The sequence below is a fragment of the Thunnus albacares genome, chromosome 15 (assembly GCF_914725855.1).
Source record: "Thunnus albacares chromosome 15, fThuAlb1.1, whole genome shotgun sequence".
Lineage (NCBI taxonomy): Eukaryota > Metazoa > Chordata > Actinopteri > Scombriformes > Scombridae > Thunnus > Thunnus albacares.
In genome coordinates this window covers 25,904,115-25,917,412 of record NC_058120.1, presented here as the reverse complement: position 1 = coordinate 25,917,412, position 13,298 = coordinate 25,904,115, and the positions used below count along the sequence as shown (strand labels likewise).

The following is a 13,298-nucleotide window of genomic DNA, read 5'->3' as shown; positions in this document are numbered from 1 at the left end:
CAACTCTTATTTGATTAATAAAATGTTTATCTGATGTATTAATCATGGTTTTGATTTTGTCCCAGAATTGCTTCTTAAAATCAGTTTAAGAGTTTATCAGTTTAAGAGTTTAAGAGTTTAAGAGTTTATCAGTTTTCCAAGGAGCATGTTTGTCCACAACATCAATAAACTCAGTGTAGAGAAAATCCCAAGCATCTTGTACATTAGGTATTAATTGGTATCTGCCCAGTTAAATTTCTTCTGTTGCCTGATTTTGATCTGAAATCTGAAATCTTGGTTGCACAGTAGACAACTGAGTGATCATCATACTTGTAAGTAGATCAATTCATTGTTGGTTTGGTTCTGCACATGAGATTTGTTGACAACAAGAAAAATATAGAAAATCGCCAGCCTTATCCTTTAAGTTATGAACACTTGACAAGTTAATGTTATATCAGGGCTGTTTTTCCTTGAGTTTGTTTTGAAGTTTTCTTGCCCCCTTGTGATCAAAAACCACTTAATGCAGCTTTAATGTTTTGTTACACGACAGATCCAGATGTGTCTTAATGTCAGCAAAACAGCTGCTACCACATAAAGCATAAATATTAAAGTGAAATGTGTTTTACGAGACTTGTGTAAGAGGTGATAAGTGTAACTAATATAATTGTAATTCCTTCTGGTTGATCACAAATGACTTCAAACTGAGTTTAGAAACCATCTCATCCAGTCAGGTCACACCTGAAGCTCCCCTTTGTATGTACAGTATGAACCACATGGACAATGACTGTAAGAACGTTTTTAAGAATTTTGAAAAGTTTATTACTTGTGCAATAATTTAGGCTTCCAGTATTTTAAAAAATATCATGTCTGTGACAAGCGACACACATCTAAAATATACTGGTTATATTCTTACTTCTGTAACAAAATGGTCTGCCTTTAAATTCCTGTGAACATATTGCTCTTATCTTAAGTAAAACAGAACACAATTACATTCCCTTTAACACCTACTGTATGAGAACAATGTGTACATATCATAATATATTAAAGAATGTATCGTAATAACATCGAATAAAGCGATAAAGGCTTCCTTAATCAAATACTGTTCTTTAAAACATCGTAGCTATTATTACAAAGTGAATAGTGAGACCAAGATCACCAAACTACAGCAGTCAGCACTTAACATATGTAATTTACATCTAGTTAATGTAAAAACTGTGCACAAAATACCGTAGCTACCATTAGTAGTAGTATGGCACACAGGAGCTAAATACTTAAGACAGCATTTAGGAACATCTGTCCGGATCAGATGTGCAGATGATATCTTGGGCATTTGGAAGGCAAGGGCTTGGAGCCAGAGAGAGAAAATATTAAATTAAAAACTCGGAATTGTGACATATGCCATATTAGACAAGAAAACCCTCAAATACTTCAACTGAAGCTTAAGTGTGGTCTCTATACTTTGAATTATGACGTTAAAAACATGTTTGCAGCCTAATTTTAGGCAATCAATTCTACTTTTTGGTAATTTCCAGGCAACTCAAACAAGCTCATAAAGAGAAACTCAAAAGGCATGTGCCATCTAGACAAAAAAGGATTCAGGGTGGCAATTTGGTCCCTTCAGTCATCTTTACTAACTTACATGTGTCAGAGCAAGCTCCCTCATCAGCGCAAGATCTGTACACAAAATAAAGAACATCTTCGCTAGATTTATTTAGAAGTTGCTGACACGACTCTGGCTCCAAGCCCCGTTAGCTTGGGTTTGGGAATCTGTTTGTTCTACTCTTCCTCCTCTATTTCTGTGATCTTTCTATCCATGTACAGTATGTGCTCTTCTATTGGACTCTGTTGTGTTCATCCAAGTCTGGACACACTCACAGTTACAGTGGGCTTTGCAGGAGAGCTTGTTCAGTTGGAATCCTGCATCTCCGCCGCTGAAGCCTCTTCGTCCACAGCGACATCTGACCGCTCCTCACCTGGAAGAACATGCAGATGCTAGATTACTCGCTAATCTTTTTAAATTACTTAGACTTAATAACACTCCAGGGCAGAATCCTCCACCAGGTCAGGTACAAACGGGTACCCAAAAGTATGTGTAACACGTAAAAATGTATGTTTATATTAATGAACAGGTACAAGCACAAGTGAAAATGAACAAAATGTGGGCAGGCAGCAGGCGAAATTATCATCTTAACCAGCTGAATCTTATCAGTCCCGTCATTTATTAATCGCCATTAATTGTTTTATTTTGAATGCCCAGGACAGTCATGGCACAACCTTTCGGCCCTTATTTCACATCTGGTCAAATAATAGAGAGTCACTGATGACACAGCTATGTAGGCTAGCAGCTGGCAGATCAAAATGGATGACCTAAAGACAAAAATAGCCCGTGGTGAATACAAAATTGTGGACAATACATTGTCAAAGGCCAAGTCGAACGTATAGGAGAAATATAGTGTGATCAAAATTTGTTAGCAAGTATCTCCTTCTCAACTAATCAGCTTTATGTGTTATGCTAAATAGCAAATGTAGGCATACAAACATGCTAAATTGAGATGATGAACATGGTAAACAGTACATCTGCTTAATATCAGCATGTTAGCATTGCCAAACGTAGCATTAACATCAAAGCACTACTGGGTCTCAAGCATTACAGAGCCACTAACATGGCTCTCCGATTCCAGCTACTCAAATGAGAATATTTTCTGGTTTCTTTAGGCCTCTGCCTTAGTAAACTGAATATCTTTGGCTTGCGGACTGTTGGTCAGGACAATAGCAGACATTTGAAGACATCAGCCTGGGCTTTGGGAAACAGTAATCAACCATTCTTTGATATTTTATGGACCAAACAACTAATTTAATAATCAAGAAAATAATCACCATTTCATTAATCAATAATGAAAATAATCATTAGTAAAAAAGTAAATAAATAATACATTTTAAAAATCATCTTGTTTTACAAGCAGGTGTACATAAAACTAATAGAATATGAGAATTAAAAAGAATATCCATATTAATATCAAGGCCAACTGTCTAAAGTCCAAAAAATATCCTGGAAAACCATATTTAGCCAAAAACCAAAATCTTCTATGCAGATGTGACAAATACTGTGTTTCAGTTGTATTCTTATAACTTGAGGCAATGTCAATATGCAGCATGAACGCAAACTGAGTGAATGCAAAGACCCAACCAGAGGCAGACAGACACAGATCCACACTAGTCGTCATGAACTGAGATGAAGAGGAGTCACGATTTAATTTGAGCAAGAAAGTGAGTTTTATGATTCCATGAATGTACACACACTATGTCTGGAAGCCTGAAGACTCAGTAGATTTACTAGATATTGCAATCCACTTTTCAGCTCCATGAAGAAAAAAAAGAAATGAAAAAGAAAAAATAATGAAAATAATACTGCCACATTTCTGTTACATGAATATTATGCCACAATATATATTCTATTGAGGACATTTTGTACTGTGAGAACAAAGAATGGTAGCAAAAAATACCATTGAGATGGCTAAAATGCAAGATTCAGTCCATCTCCAAGATGAATGCAAAGTGGATCATTATCAGTAGAACTAACTACAGAAACCAACTACAGGAAACAACCCTTAAATATGAGTGTTTATGAGTATCCAGTGATAAGATCAGAGGAGTATGCCTGAACTGTAACTCATAAGCTATTTGTAATAATACACAAGCTGCTGATTGTTCACAAGTCCTGGTTTACTTGTAATTGACTGTTCGGAAACTAAATGTGGTAAATACAAAAGGGCAACAAGGTCCAACTTTTTCCACTGTGGTTTCATGTGAAAGACAACACACGCTCCTCCTCACCTGCGGCTTGTTCCTCTACACACTGTCTCTCAGTTTCAGCGTCCGGAGAGCTCGGCTCGTCCGGGGGCCAGCGGAGCTCGCCACTCTCCACCTCGGCTCCGTCCGTCGGCTCCACCACGATGGAGGGAAGCCTCTTGGACAACTTTGGATACCTTTCATGGGTATCTGGGAATATCTGTTGTGAGCTTATGTAAGGTTAACTGAAGTGTGATCATATTTGAGGGGGGATAAGAACATCGTTGTTCACGCCACACATGTGAAAGAACAACAATGCAGTAAAAATGGGATTAGGATGTCAGATGAAAGATCTAAAATGGATTTTTGATGGTGGCTTCACTCATATTTTACTTTGAACTCTGACTAAACTTATGACCTCTATTTTGATTGTGCTGCACATGCTTTCCTTTACGTTTTTTCTAATTAAATTGTACCTGACATTATCTTGACACACTGTTGGTCTAGCACAAAGGTTTTCAAACTGTGAAGAGAGATGAAGAGTGGAGAGATATGAGGCAAAGATACTGCCTGAGGTGAAAGAGACAGGTTTATGCCAGTGCTCTAAAAATAACGGGAAGTTAATTATTGTAGTTTGGCCTCTGTTTTGGCTGCTTATCAACACTTGTCAGCGCGGCTTTGATACAGAGCTCATGGAGGCAATTAAAATACTTTAAAACCCTCAGTGTCCAATTGCCTCAATTTGCATCAAAATTTTTCTCTGGGTCTTAACTCAGTCAAATTTGACAACACAAACATGAAAGACATATTTTTAGAATCAATGTGACTCACACTTCCCAAAGATATTATTGTACCCAATGTCCATAAATCTGCTTAAAAATCATAGAATATAAGACACTCCTTACAGTATAACTCCAGAACTTGCCTGCGTTTTCTTCAGTATCAACGTAATCCAGTGATAGTTGTCTGTACATTAGGGGTGTAATGGTTCATGTACTCATCCTGAACCGTTCAGTAGAGGATGTTCAGTTCGGTGCACGCCTTTCTCGGTTTGGTATGGTCCATGACCCAAACAGTTACTGTCAAAATAGTTTCATAATAAGACTTTGAAAACCCCTGGTCTAGCAACACAACAACAGTGATACTGACATCTAAACGTCTTCTGGACTAAATTTGGTGGCAAACTGATTTTTAGACGTCTTGGTTTCCTAGAACCTGTGCTTTAACTGCATATAAATGACTGCATTTCAGTGAGAAGCCAGTCCTGACTATACATTTGAAGTAATGGTTATACAGGGTTTCCACCACGAAACTGGTTCGCAGTAGTAGTAAGCACTCTCATCCCCCACCCTGATATGTTAGTAACAATACAATATACTGCAATTCAAAGCCGGGTTCAATTCAGCTGTGATTAGGATATATTTCTACTTTTTTAACTAATAAAAGTTGATGATATAAATCAATTATTTCATCATTCATTTGAATTTGGTATTTTCAGTGATGTATAGATGAATATCTGTGAAAATAAAACAGCTCATAGCTTCAGTGAACTGGAGCAGTTAGAAGTAGCATTAGCTGCTAATGCTAGCTTACTTGCCTTGTGCTAACTGCTCCTCCTAGTAACTTTACTGTCAGGGTACACATTGCCTTCCTAAATGAGTAGTAAGGTTTGTGGCAGATTTTAGGATGCAATTGTATGTTTTTAAGACTGCAAATGCAACGTAAAGACTTGGTAGTCCGACATTTCTTCTAGCGTGGAAATGTTGTGGATGGCTTGAAGCTAATGTGTGATTGGACACACCAACACACAAACAAGGCACTACAGGAGTACATATTGGTTTTTGACAGCCTCATCCAATTTCAGAGTTTCATGCAGAATCTGGATCAGATCTCTGGTTGTGTATCAATGTAGCCAAATCTCTGACTCTTGAATATGTTTTCCAATCCATTAACTGGTTAATCTTTACATCCCTACTTTTTTACCAACATTGCAACGTGTTGCTCTAATTGATTACTGTGCATCGATCAGTCAGTCACCTGCTGAGCTGACACACATCTTATCTTGTTATCAATGTATTTCTTAGATGACTGTTTAAACAGTTACATCACTCATTAAATACATGGCCTTTGCTGTGTGATGTAGCACCACTGCTCATTTCATATATCGTATTTCATAAAAATGTACGAATTTCCTCTGACATTAGTGGAGACAGGGCACCTCCACTATCAGATGCTGCAGGAAACCACATTAAACATGATCCAGACCTTTGAAAAACTTTCACTGTCATGTCTATTTCACCAAGTAAAGTACTTTCCATTATATATCTGACTGAAAGGAAATAAGAAGATTGAGCTCACAATAAAGGCTATCAAATAAAGCAGTGATCATTCTTTATAATTCACTTAAAGATGATACATAATGTTTAGAAAATAAATCTTGCAGCAACAGACGATAACTCACTTGTCCTTTTGGCTCAGTTTGAAAAGACACATACCATTCACTCACAGCAGAGACTGAGTCCAACTAATGACCTTAGTCGCGTCAACCCACATTTTACCTTTGTTCATCAGTCCTGTGACTCACCGCTGTGTGCTTTCTACTCGAATAAAGCAGAAATGCTTTGAAATAATCTAAACACACATTCACACACATATTCACAAAAACCTGGAAGGATACTGTGTCCTGATCTCCTCCTGCTCCACCGCTGAAGTCCTCCTTCCCCGGTTCCAGAGAGTTCATCACCTCAGTCATCCTGGAGAGAATGATGATCACTAATCAATAAACTGACCATGTTTTCTCTGCTTTTGGGGGATTTCTTACCACCTGAACGTTCATGGTTGGCTTACCTCAATTTATAAATCCTACATCTAACATTTAGGTATCAATCTTCAACACTTTATGATTTGAATTGTGTCTATATTACAGCTAAAACAATTAGTTGATTAATCGATTATTTGATAAGCAGAAAATTATCTGCAACCATGTTGATATTTGATTCATTTTTTCTGTTATTTTTCAAGCAAAAATGTCAAACATTCAACTGTTCCAGCTTCTTAAATGAGACAGTTTGATGTTTTTCTTAGTTTTATATCATTGTAGATTTAATATCTTTTGGTTTTGGAGTTGGTCAAACAAAACAAGTAATTTAAAGATGTCTCTCACTGTTATCTGACATTTTATATTGCTTGTTAAATCAATTAAGATCAATTGATAATGAGTTAGTTGCAGCCCTAGTCCATACAGTAGCACCAAGTATCAAAAATACCTTGTTGCTGTCTGTTCAGACAGAACGCAAACAAAATTTTAGAGAGATGCAATTGCATACAAGGTCTATGGAAAGATGCAATTAGACGCAAACTGATGTGAAAACAAGTCTGTCTGAATTGAGAATGTTTCGACAAAAGTATACAGGTATCCCCAGGCCTTATGAATCTACTTCATAAACATACAGAGACGAGAGGAAAAAGGTTGAAGGGAAATAACAGACACAAGTGGAGTTTCTGCTGAATTCTGAGTTCAGTCAGAGGCTGAGCTGAACACAAACACACAGAGGAGTAGATGAGTTTGTTGTTAGCCATTTTAAAGCAGAGCTGCAACAATTAGTAGATTAATCAATTAGTCAATGGGCAGAAAATTAACCAGTAACTATTTTGATAATTGTTCCAGTCATTTTTTAAAGCAAAAATTACAAATATGTGCTAGTTGCAGCTTCTCAAATGTGAGGATTTCATGCTTTTCTGTGTCATAGATGACAGTAAACCGAATATCTTTAGATTTTGGACTGTTGAAAACAGCTCTACGGTATTATAACAGGCATTGTTCACTCTTTTCTGAAATTTTATAGACAAAACGATTAATCAGTAGAGAAATAATCATTGGTTGCAGCCTTAGCTTAAAGATAATGTTTGTGCAGTCTGACCTTTGTATGAATGCAGTGCAAGACAGTAGTCTACTAGTGGTTGGTTGAATCTAGTCTAGAGTCACTAGAGAGTAAATCTAGTCTAGAGTATCTAGACTAGAACTACTCTCTACAGGATTCAAAAAATCCCTCTAGTGATTTTTCTGACCATAGTCAAGACTGGCTTACCAACTAGGAAAAGCAGGCAACTGCCCAGGGCCCCTGGGTTTACTCCATATCATTTGGGTCCACAGAAAATTACATATTGTGTGTTAAAATTCAGGCAGCACAGGAGGTGATAGCGGGGAGTTTTACTGCCAGTTCATAACCAGTTCAACACAATCTGAATTTGCCATCACTGCCTAAAATCCAGCTCTCACTTCTCTTATCACTGTGTTCACAGTCCTCTTGTCTCAGCTGTCTCCACATAAGTGTCAATCAGCCATTACTCATAAGGACGTGGTACAACTTTTCCATCCTGCTAACCGTTGAATTATGTGAACTGCCAAAAATACAAAATAATCTAGGCTGTATTTCATTGTTTCTTGTGCCTTTGGAGAGATGTGTATGAAAATGTTCTCTACAATATTCATCCAGTTGGAGGCCCAAGAATTACTCAGTCCTGACCAAGAGATTGACCTGAATGCACTACAAAGGTGCTTCACGCCACATATTCAGCATAACCTTCAGTGTTTAAAGGAAGCATGAAATCATCATGGACTGAGGAGTGCATGCCACAGTTCACCTTTCCAGTTGTGGTTACTAAACCACAAAGAGGGACAAGATTTCTCAAAGGTAAAAAACATTTTTTTAGATTATGTAATGGATACCATCTTATCCCCTGGCTCAATTATAAAAAAAAAGACATGTAAAATGGTTCACCCACAGTGAAATGGCCTATACATTCTGAACAGCTGTATTCTTTCTGTATTTCAGACTGATGAGGGTTATGGTGTGGACTGGGAGGGACCGCATTCCCTGTGGATATACTGTCAGTGTTCCTGAGATCCAGGTCCTCCCGTGTAGGTGAGTAAACAAGACCTTACGGCTCTACCAAACCCCAACATTCCTTTCACTCAAGCATTGGCAGTTTATCTTGAAACTGTTCAGACCCTCAAAGTTATGTTGAACACAGAACCTTAGATCAGGCACCATTTTCTTCACAAAAACTACAAAATTGGAGGAATAACTTAGTAAAGTCTAACCTTGGAAGTGACACTGGAGTGCAATGTGTAGCAGTTATTTATTCGTATTCTGCGCTATTGTAATGAATCCAGTCACATAAATGTACAGCTGGTTAAATTAATGCCAGTCTACTTCAGTATTGTTTTATCTATATTGGCATCTTATGTTTTAAAACAAGGCTGATGACTGTAAGCCCAGAACATCATCCTATGTCAGATCCTATGTCAGTCATCGATACGCTCAGGATGGCAACACTGCCACCTCCCTTCCACCTCAACAGGTCTGTGTTTTAGAGGCTCCAGAGCGGGACGACGGGGAGAAGATTTTGTTTCAGAGTTGATCTCTGGGGGAGGGGTGGGGGGGTCAGATTTGAGAGTGCACTTATGACCTACTGGAGTATGTGGAGAATGAGGGGAAGACAATTGCAGGCAAGAGGGTGCTGTATTCAGGCCAGACTGCTCAGTATCATTTTAGGATATTTCCTTTCATACATTGACATTGTCAGTACAAATTCTGCCCTATGTGCATGCTGAGCATTTTTGAAAGAAACATAATAGGGAGGCTATTTGGGTAGATGCAAGAGACACTGCACCTTAAATTATCACCAAATCTACTTCTCCAGCAGTACCGGTATTACAGAAATATTTTCTGCAAGTATGTTTCGTGCATAAGTTTTAACAAAGCAATAGCAACCAGACCTAAGTTAAAGCGATATAAATAAAAACCTTTGCTCATCGTCCCTTTGAAACCAGCCAACAGTATGAGTCCTCCGCTCGCTGCTGAAAGACAGACTTTACATGTGACAAGTTATCAGAAACACCACTTTCCATACAATCAAACTGGCAGTTGCTGTTGCCATGGGGACGAGCGATTGAGATTTTATGCTTCTGATTGTCTGAGTAGTGCACTTTGCCTGAGTGCACGAGGCCCAAAGCTGATTCGGGGGTATTCATGTGTGCCGTTACGCAGTAATTACCGCCGTCAGGACGGGGCCGCGTTGTTGTGAGACTTCTCTGTGAAACCTGGAATTGCTTCTGCCCTTCATCATCGCAGCTCTGAGACAATACAGCCTTTATTCCTCATCTGAGGCTCGTATTGTTCCCCTGGAGGGAATCTGTGCGGTCACTCCGGCCGGTCTCATGTCCTGGTTATAAAAGAAAAGTCTCTGCTGCTCTGTAGGTAGACACTGAGGACGCCTGTGGAGGTCTGCACATGATTTCAGTCTGATGACTCTGTTTTCAAGAAGTGCATTCACTCTGCAGTGATGTGAAGCGTAAAAGACACAGGAATTTAAATGCTGAATAATAATTCCTTATTTAAGCCATTAGGTCTGAACAAGGTTATCCACGTGTTAATGTCTGCCTGTTTACTCTGCGGGAAGCTGCTTCACTTCTGCCTCAGCAGAGAAATGAAATGTTAAGACGTTTGTCTCTTTACATTTACAGTTGGTTCAAGATGAAAGTGTTTGAACTGGTGGTTGAAATTTCGACATCTAACAGTTTAAAATAGCGTTCTTTAGAAGTATTCAGCTGAATCATGAATTAAAGTCTTTGACCAAAGCAAACTCTGGATGACTGGAGGTTTTTTATGCTCGACAGATCAACAGAAAATTGATCAACAACTACTTTGATAATCAAATAGTGGCTCTCACATTGGGAATTTGTTACTTTTCTTGGTCCTACATTAATGTGAATGTAACAGTATAGTAATATGTTTTTTAACATTAAATTTTAAATTGACCCTAAAGTTAGTGACAAAGATTCCTGAGCAGTGAATTAAAGTAACAGGGCTTCAATTGACAATTATCTTCATTATTGTATTACTAAGTAATTAGTTCTTTGGTCTATAAAATGCCAAAACTAATAGCTGGTACCAACTACAAGTAAAAGGAATCCAACCAAATTTCCTTAATTTTTTCTCTAATTAACAATCAAAAAGGTGAAAATTATTAAATTTAAAAATATATGAAAAAGAGAAAAGCAGTACATTTTCACATTTTACAAGCTGTAACCTCTTTTCTTATTATTCTTATTATTTTGCCGTGTTCAGGATGTTTGCTGTCTGCTCCCCTGCTGTCTGTGCGTGTGTGTCTGTTTGACCGAGGGCGGGGCTGAGTTACGCACACACGCACAGGCAGAGCAGAGAGGCCGCAGCGGACAGGATAAGCAGGTGTTTCAGCTGCATTCATACAAAATCCAGCAATGCGGCACCTTCCCTCAGGGTTGTGCAGAGGTGTGGGTGTGTTTATTTGTGCTTTGGAACGTAACTGCTGTGAAACAATAAGAAAATAATGTTTTATTCATTTGAATAACGGCTTTGTTCTCACTACTGCTGCTCGCTCTCTTCTTTCACTCTCTCTCTCTCTCTCTCTCTGCTCTCTCTCGCTCTGGTGTCGTTGAGCCAGGGAGGAGGGGCCAACTTTGAACGCAGTGTTTACAAACACCAACCGACAAATCCTGCATAGGATATTTAGCCAACTTTAGGGCTGCAACTAACAATTATTTTCATTATCGTCTAATCTGCTGAATATTTTTCCAAATAATCGATTAGTCGAAAATTGTGAAAAAATGTCAATCATTGTTTCCCAAGGTGGCATCCTCAACTGTCTTCTTTTGTCCACAACCCAAGGAAATTAAGTTTACTGTTAACGAAGACTAAAGAAATCAGAAAATGTTCACATTTGAGCAGCTGGAAACAGAGAATTTGGAGATTTTTTTTCTTAAAGAGTGACTCCAGACAATTAATCAATTATCAAAATAATCTATTAATCAACTAATCGTTGCAGCTCTACCCAAAACCATCACAGCTCCCTGATGTACTTGCACCTACTAATGTCTTTTAAAAAAAATTTGATTTCCACATGAAACACACCCGTATCTCCAGAAAATTACTCTGCATGCCCAGTGTCTCCTTTTCCATCCTTGCTGATTGTCTCTTCAGATAGAAGCTTTACATCACAGATTAAAATTCCTCCTCTCTTCTTCTGTCCATCACGGGTTTCATCATGGTGGAGACTGTCGAGTTAAAGAGGAAACGGCACCCGAAAGCAAAAAGTGGCTTCCACCGCACCCTCCAAATCCCACTCCAGGAGTCTGATGGGCAGTTTAATCCCACTATTTTAATTTTTGCAGATAGTACTGTATATTGATGGGATGTTGCAGGAATGACCGCCCCACTCTCTCCCTTCCTATCGCCCCAGCTGCAGTTCAAACACTTTTTTTCCATTTCTGCAACTAAATCAGAGCCAGCAGCAGCCAACACCACCACCTCCTCAGCTGCAGGTTCCTCAGATAAATCCAGTGAGTTTCTTACTGCCCAAGGACATAAAAAAAATTCAATCCATGGCCAAATACAGTGATATTCTTCTTTACTTACCATACAGCCTTGCAAATGCTCCATTGGTGTGTTTCTATTGAAGTTTAATTTGATTCCTCCTGTTTTCGTTGCCCTAATTCACATTTCCTGTTCTATTTTTACGCTTAGTCAATGTTTTAATAGCACAGAAACTTATTTTCATTCATTTTTATGCATTTTAACATATATATGATTAAAAATGTCTACAATGTGCAGGATTGGAGTACAGTCTTACCTGCTTGGCAAACAACAGGTAGCCTGTTTACTGCAGGTGGCAGACACTATTAATAGATTTAAATAAATACTGGCACCTATATAAAACAGTTTCTGCTACACCTACACTTGAACAAACACTATTCAGGCTGATCAGTGCACAATCCCACACTCTGAGCATCACCAGCGCGTAAAAATCACAAGGAAAAGCAGCTTTTATGAATTTTCCTAAACCTTCAAGGTGCAGTTTTAATTATTAAAACTGATTAATCATTCAGGTACTTATAAAAATTGATAAAAGCAGATTCTAATTTAGTATCTGAAATGAAGTACCGTGTGTCTGACTGTTTCCAGAGTGGTGAAAAGGCGGATAAAAGCTCCGTACCTGTCCGCGGGCTGATCCAGTGTCTCAGAACAGGAAGGTCTCCGTCCTCCGCAGCTTCATCACACTGATGCTGCTGCTGCTGCTGCTGGTGGTGGTGAGGATGATGATGATGGTGGTGATGATGATGCAGGCTGTTGTGGGCGACAGGCGCGCAAGGCTCCCGGTGAAGTTGCCGCTCGCATCAAAGTGTTCAGAGCCTGCGCAGTGGAGCACCGGCGCTGCCTTCGATGACTATCGGAAACCTTAGTATTACGGGATGAAGATTGCAATTCCCAACCTTTTCCTGTCAGACGTACCACCAAATGTGTCCATTTGAAATGCTTTAAACTGTATGTTGTTTAAAACCGTTAATCATATAAAAGTGTACAAGAGATTCATTGTGTTTTGTGTTACTAACACTTGAGGAAGCAGAACCTGGACATTCCATCCATATATTCAACTATTTCAACTTTTTATCAATTACCTTTAGCTAATTATTTCAACTCCTCATCCAT

General features: G+C 38.6%; 1 protein-coding gene across 1 annotated transcript; it reads right to left on the bottom strand.

Annotated features, from left to right (window-relative positions):
- Positions 1-774: 774 nt before the first annotated feature.
- On the bottom strand, positions 775-13,024 carry LOC122997751 (protein LBH-like). Its single transcript, XM_044373934.1, has 4 exons — positions 12,805-13,024; positions 6,446-6,521; positions 3,814-3,988; positions 775-1,952 (listed from the first exon to the last, which is right to left on the bottom strand). The coding sequence occupies exons 2-4, from the start codon at positions 6,518-6,520 to the stop codon at positions 1,885-1,887; spliced, it is 318 nt and encodes a 105-aa protein (XP_044229869.1). The 5' UTR covers position 6,521; positions 12,805-13,024; the 3' UTR covers positions 775-1,884.
- Positions 13,025-13,298: the final 274 nt, after the last annotated feature.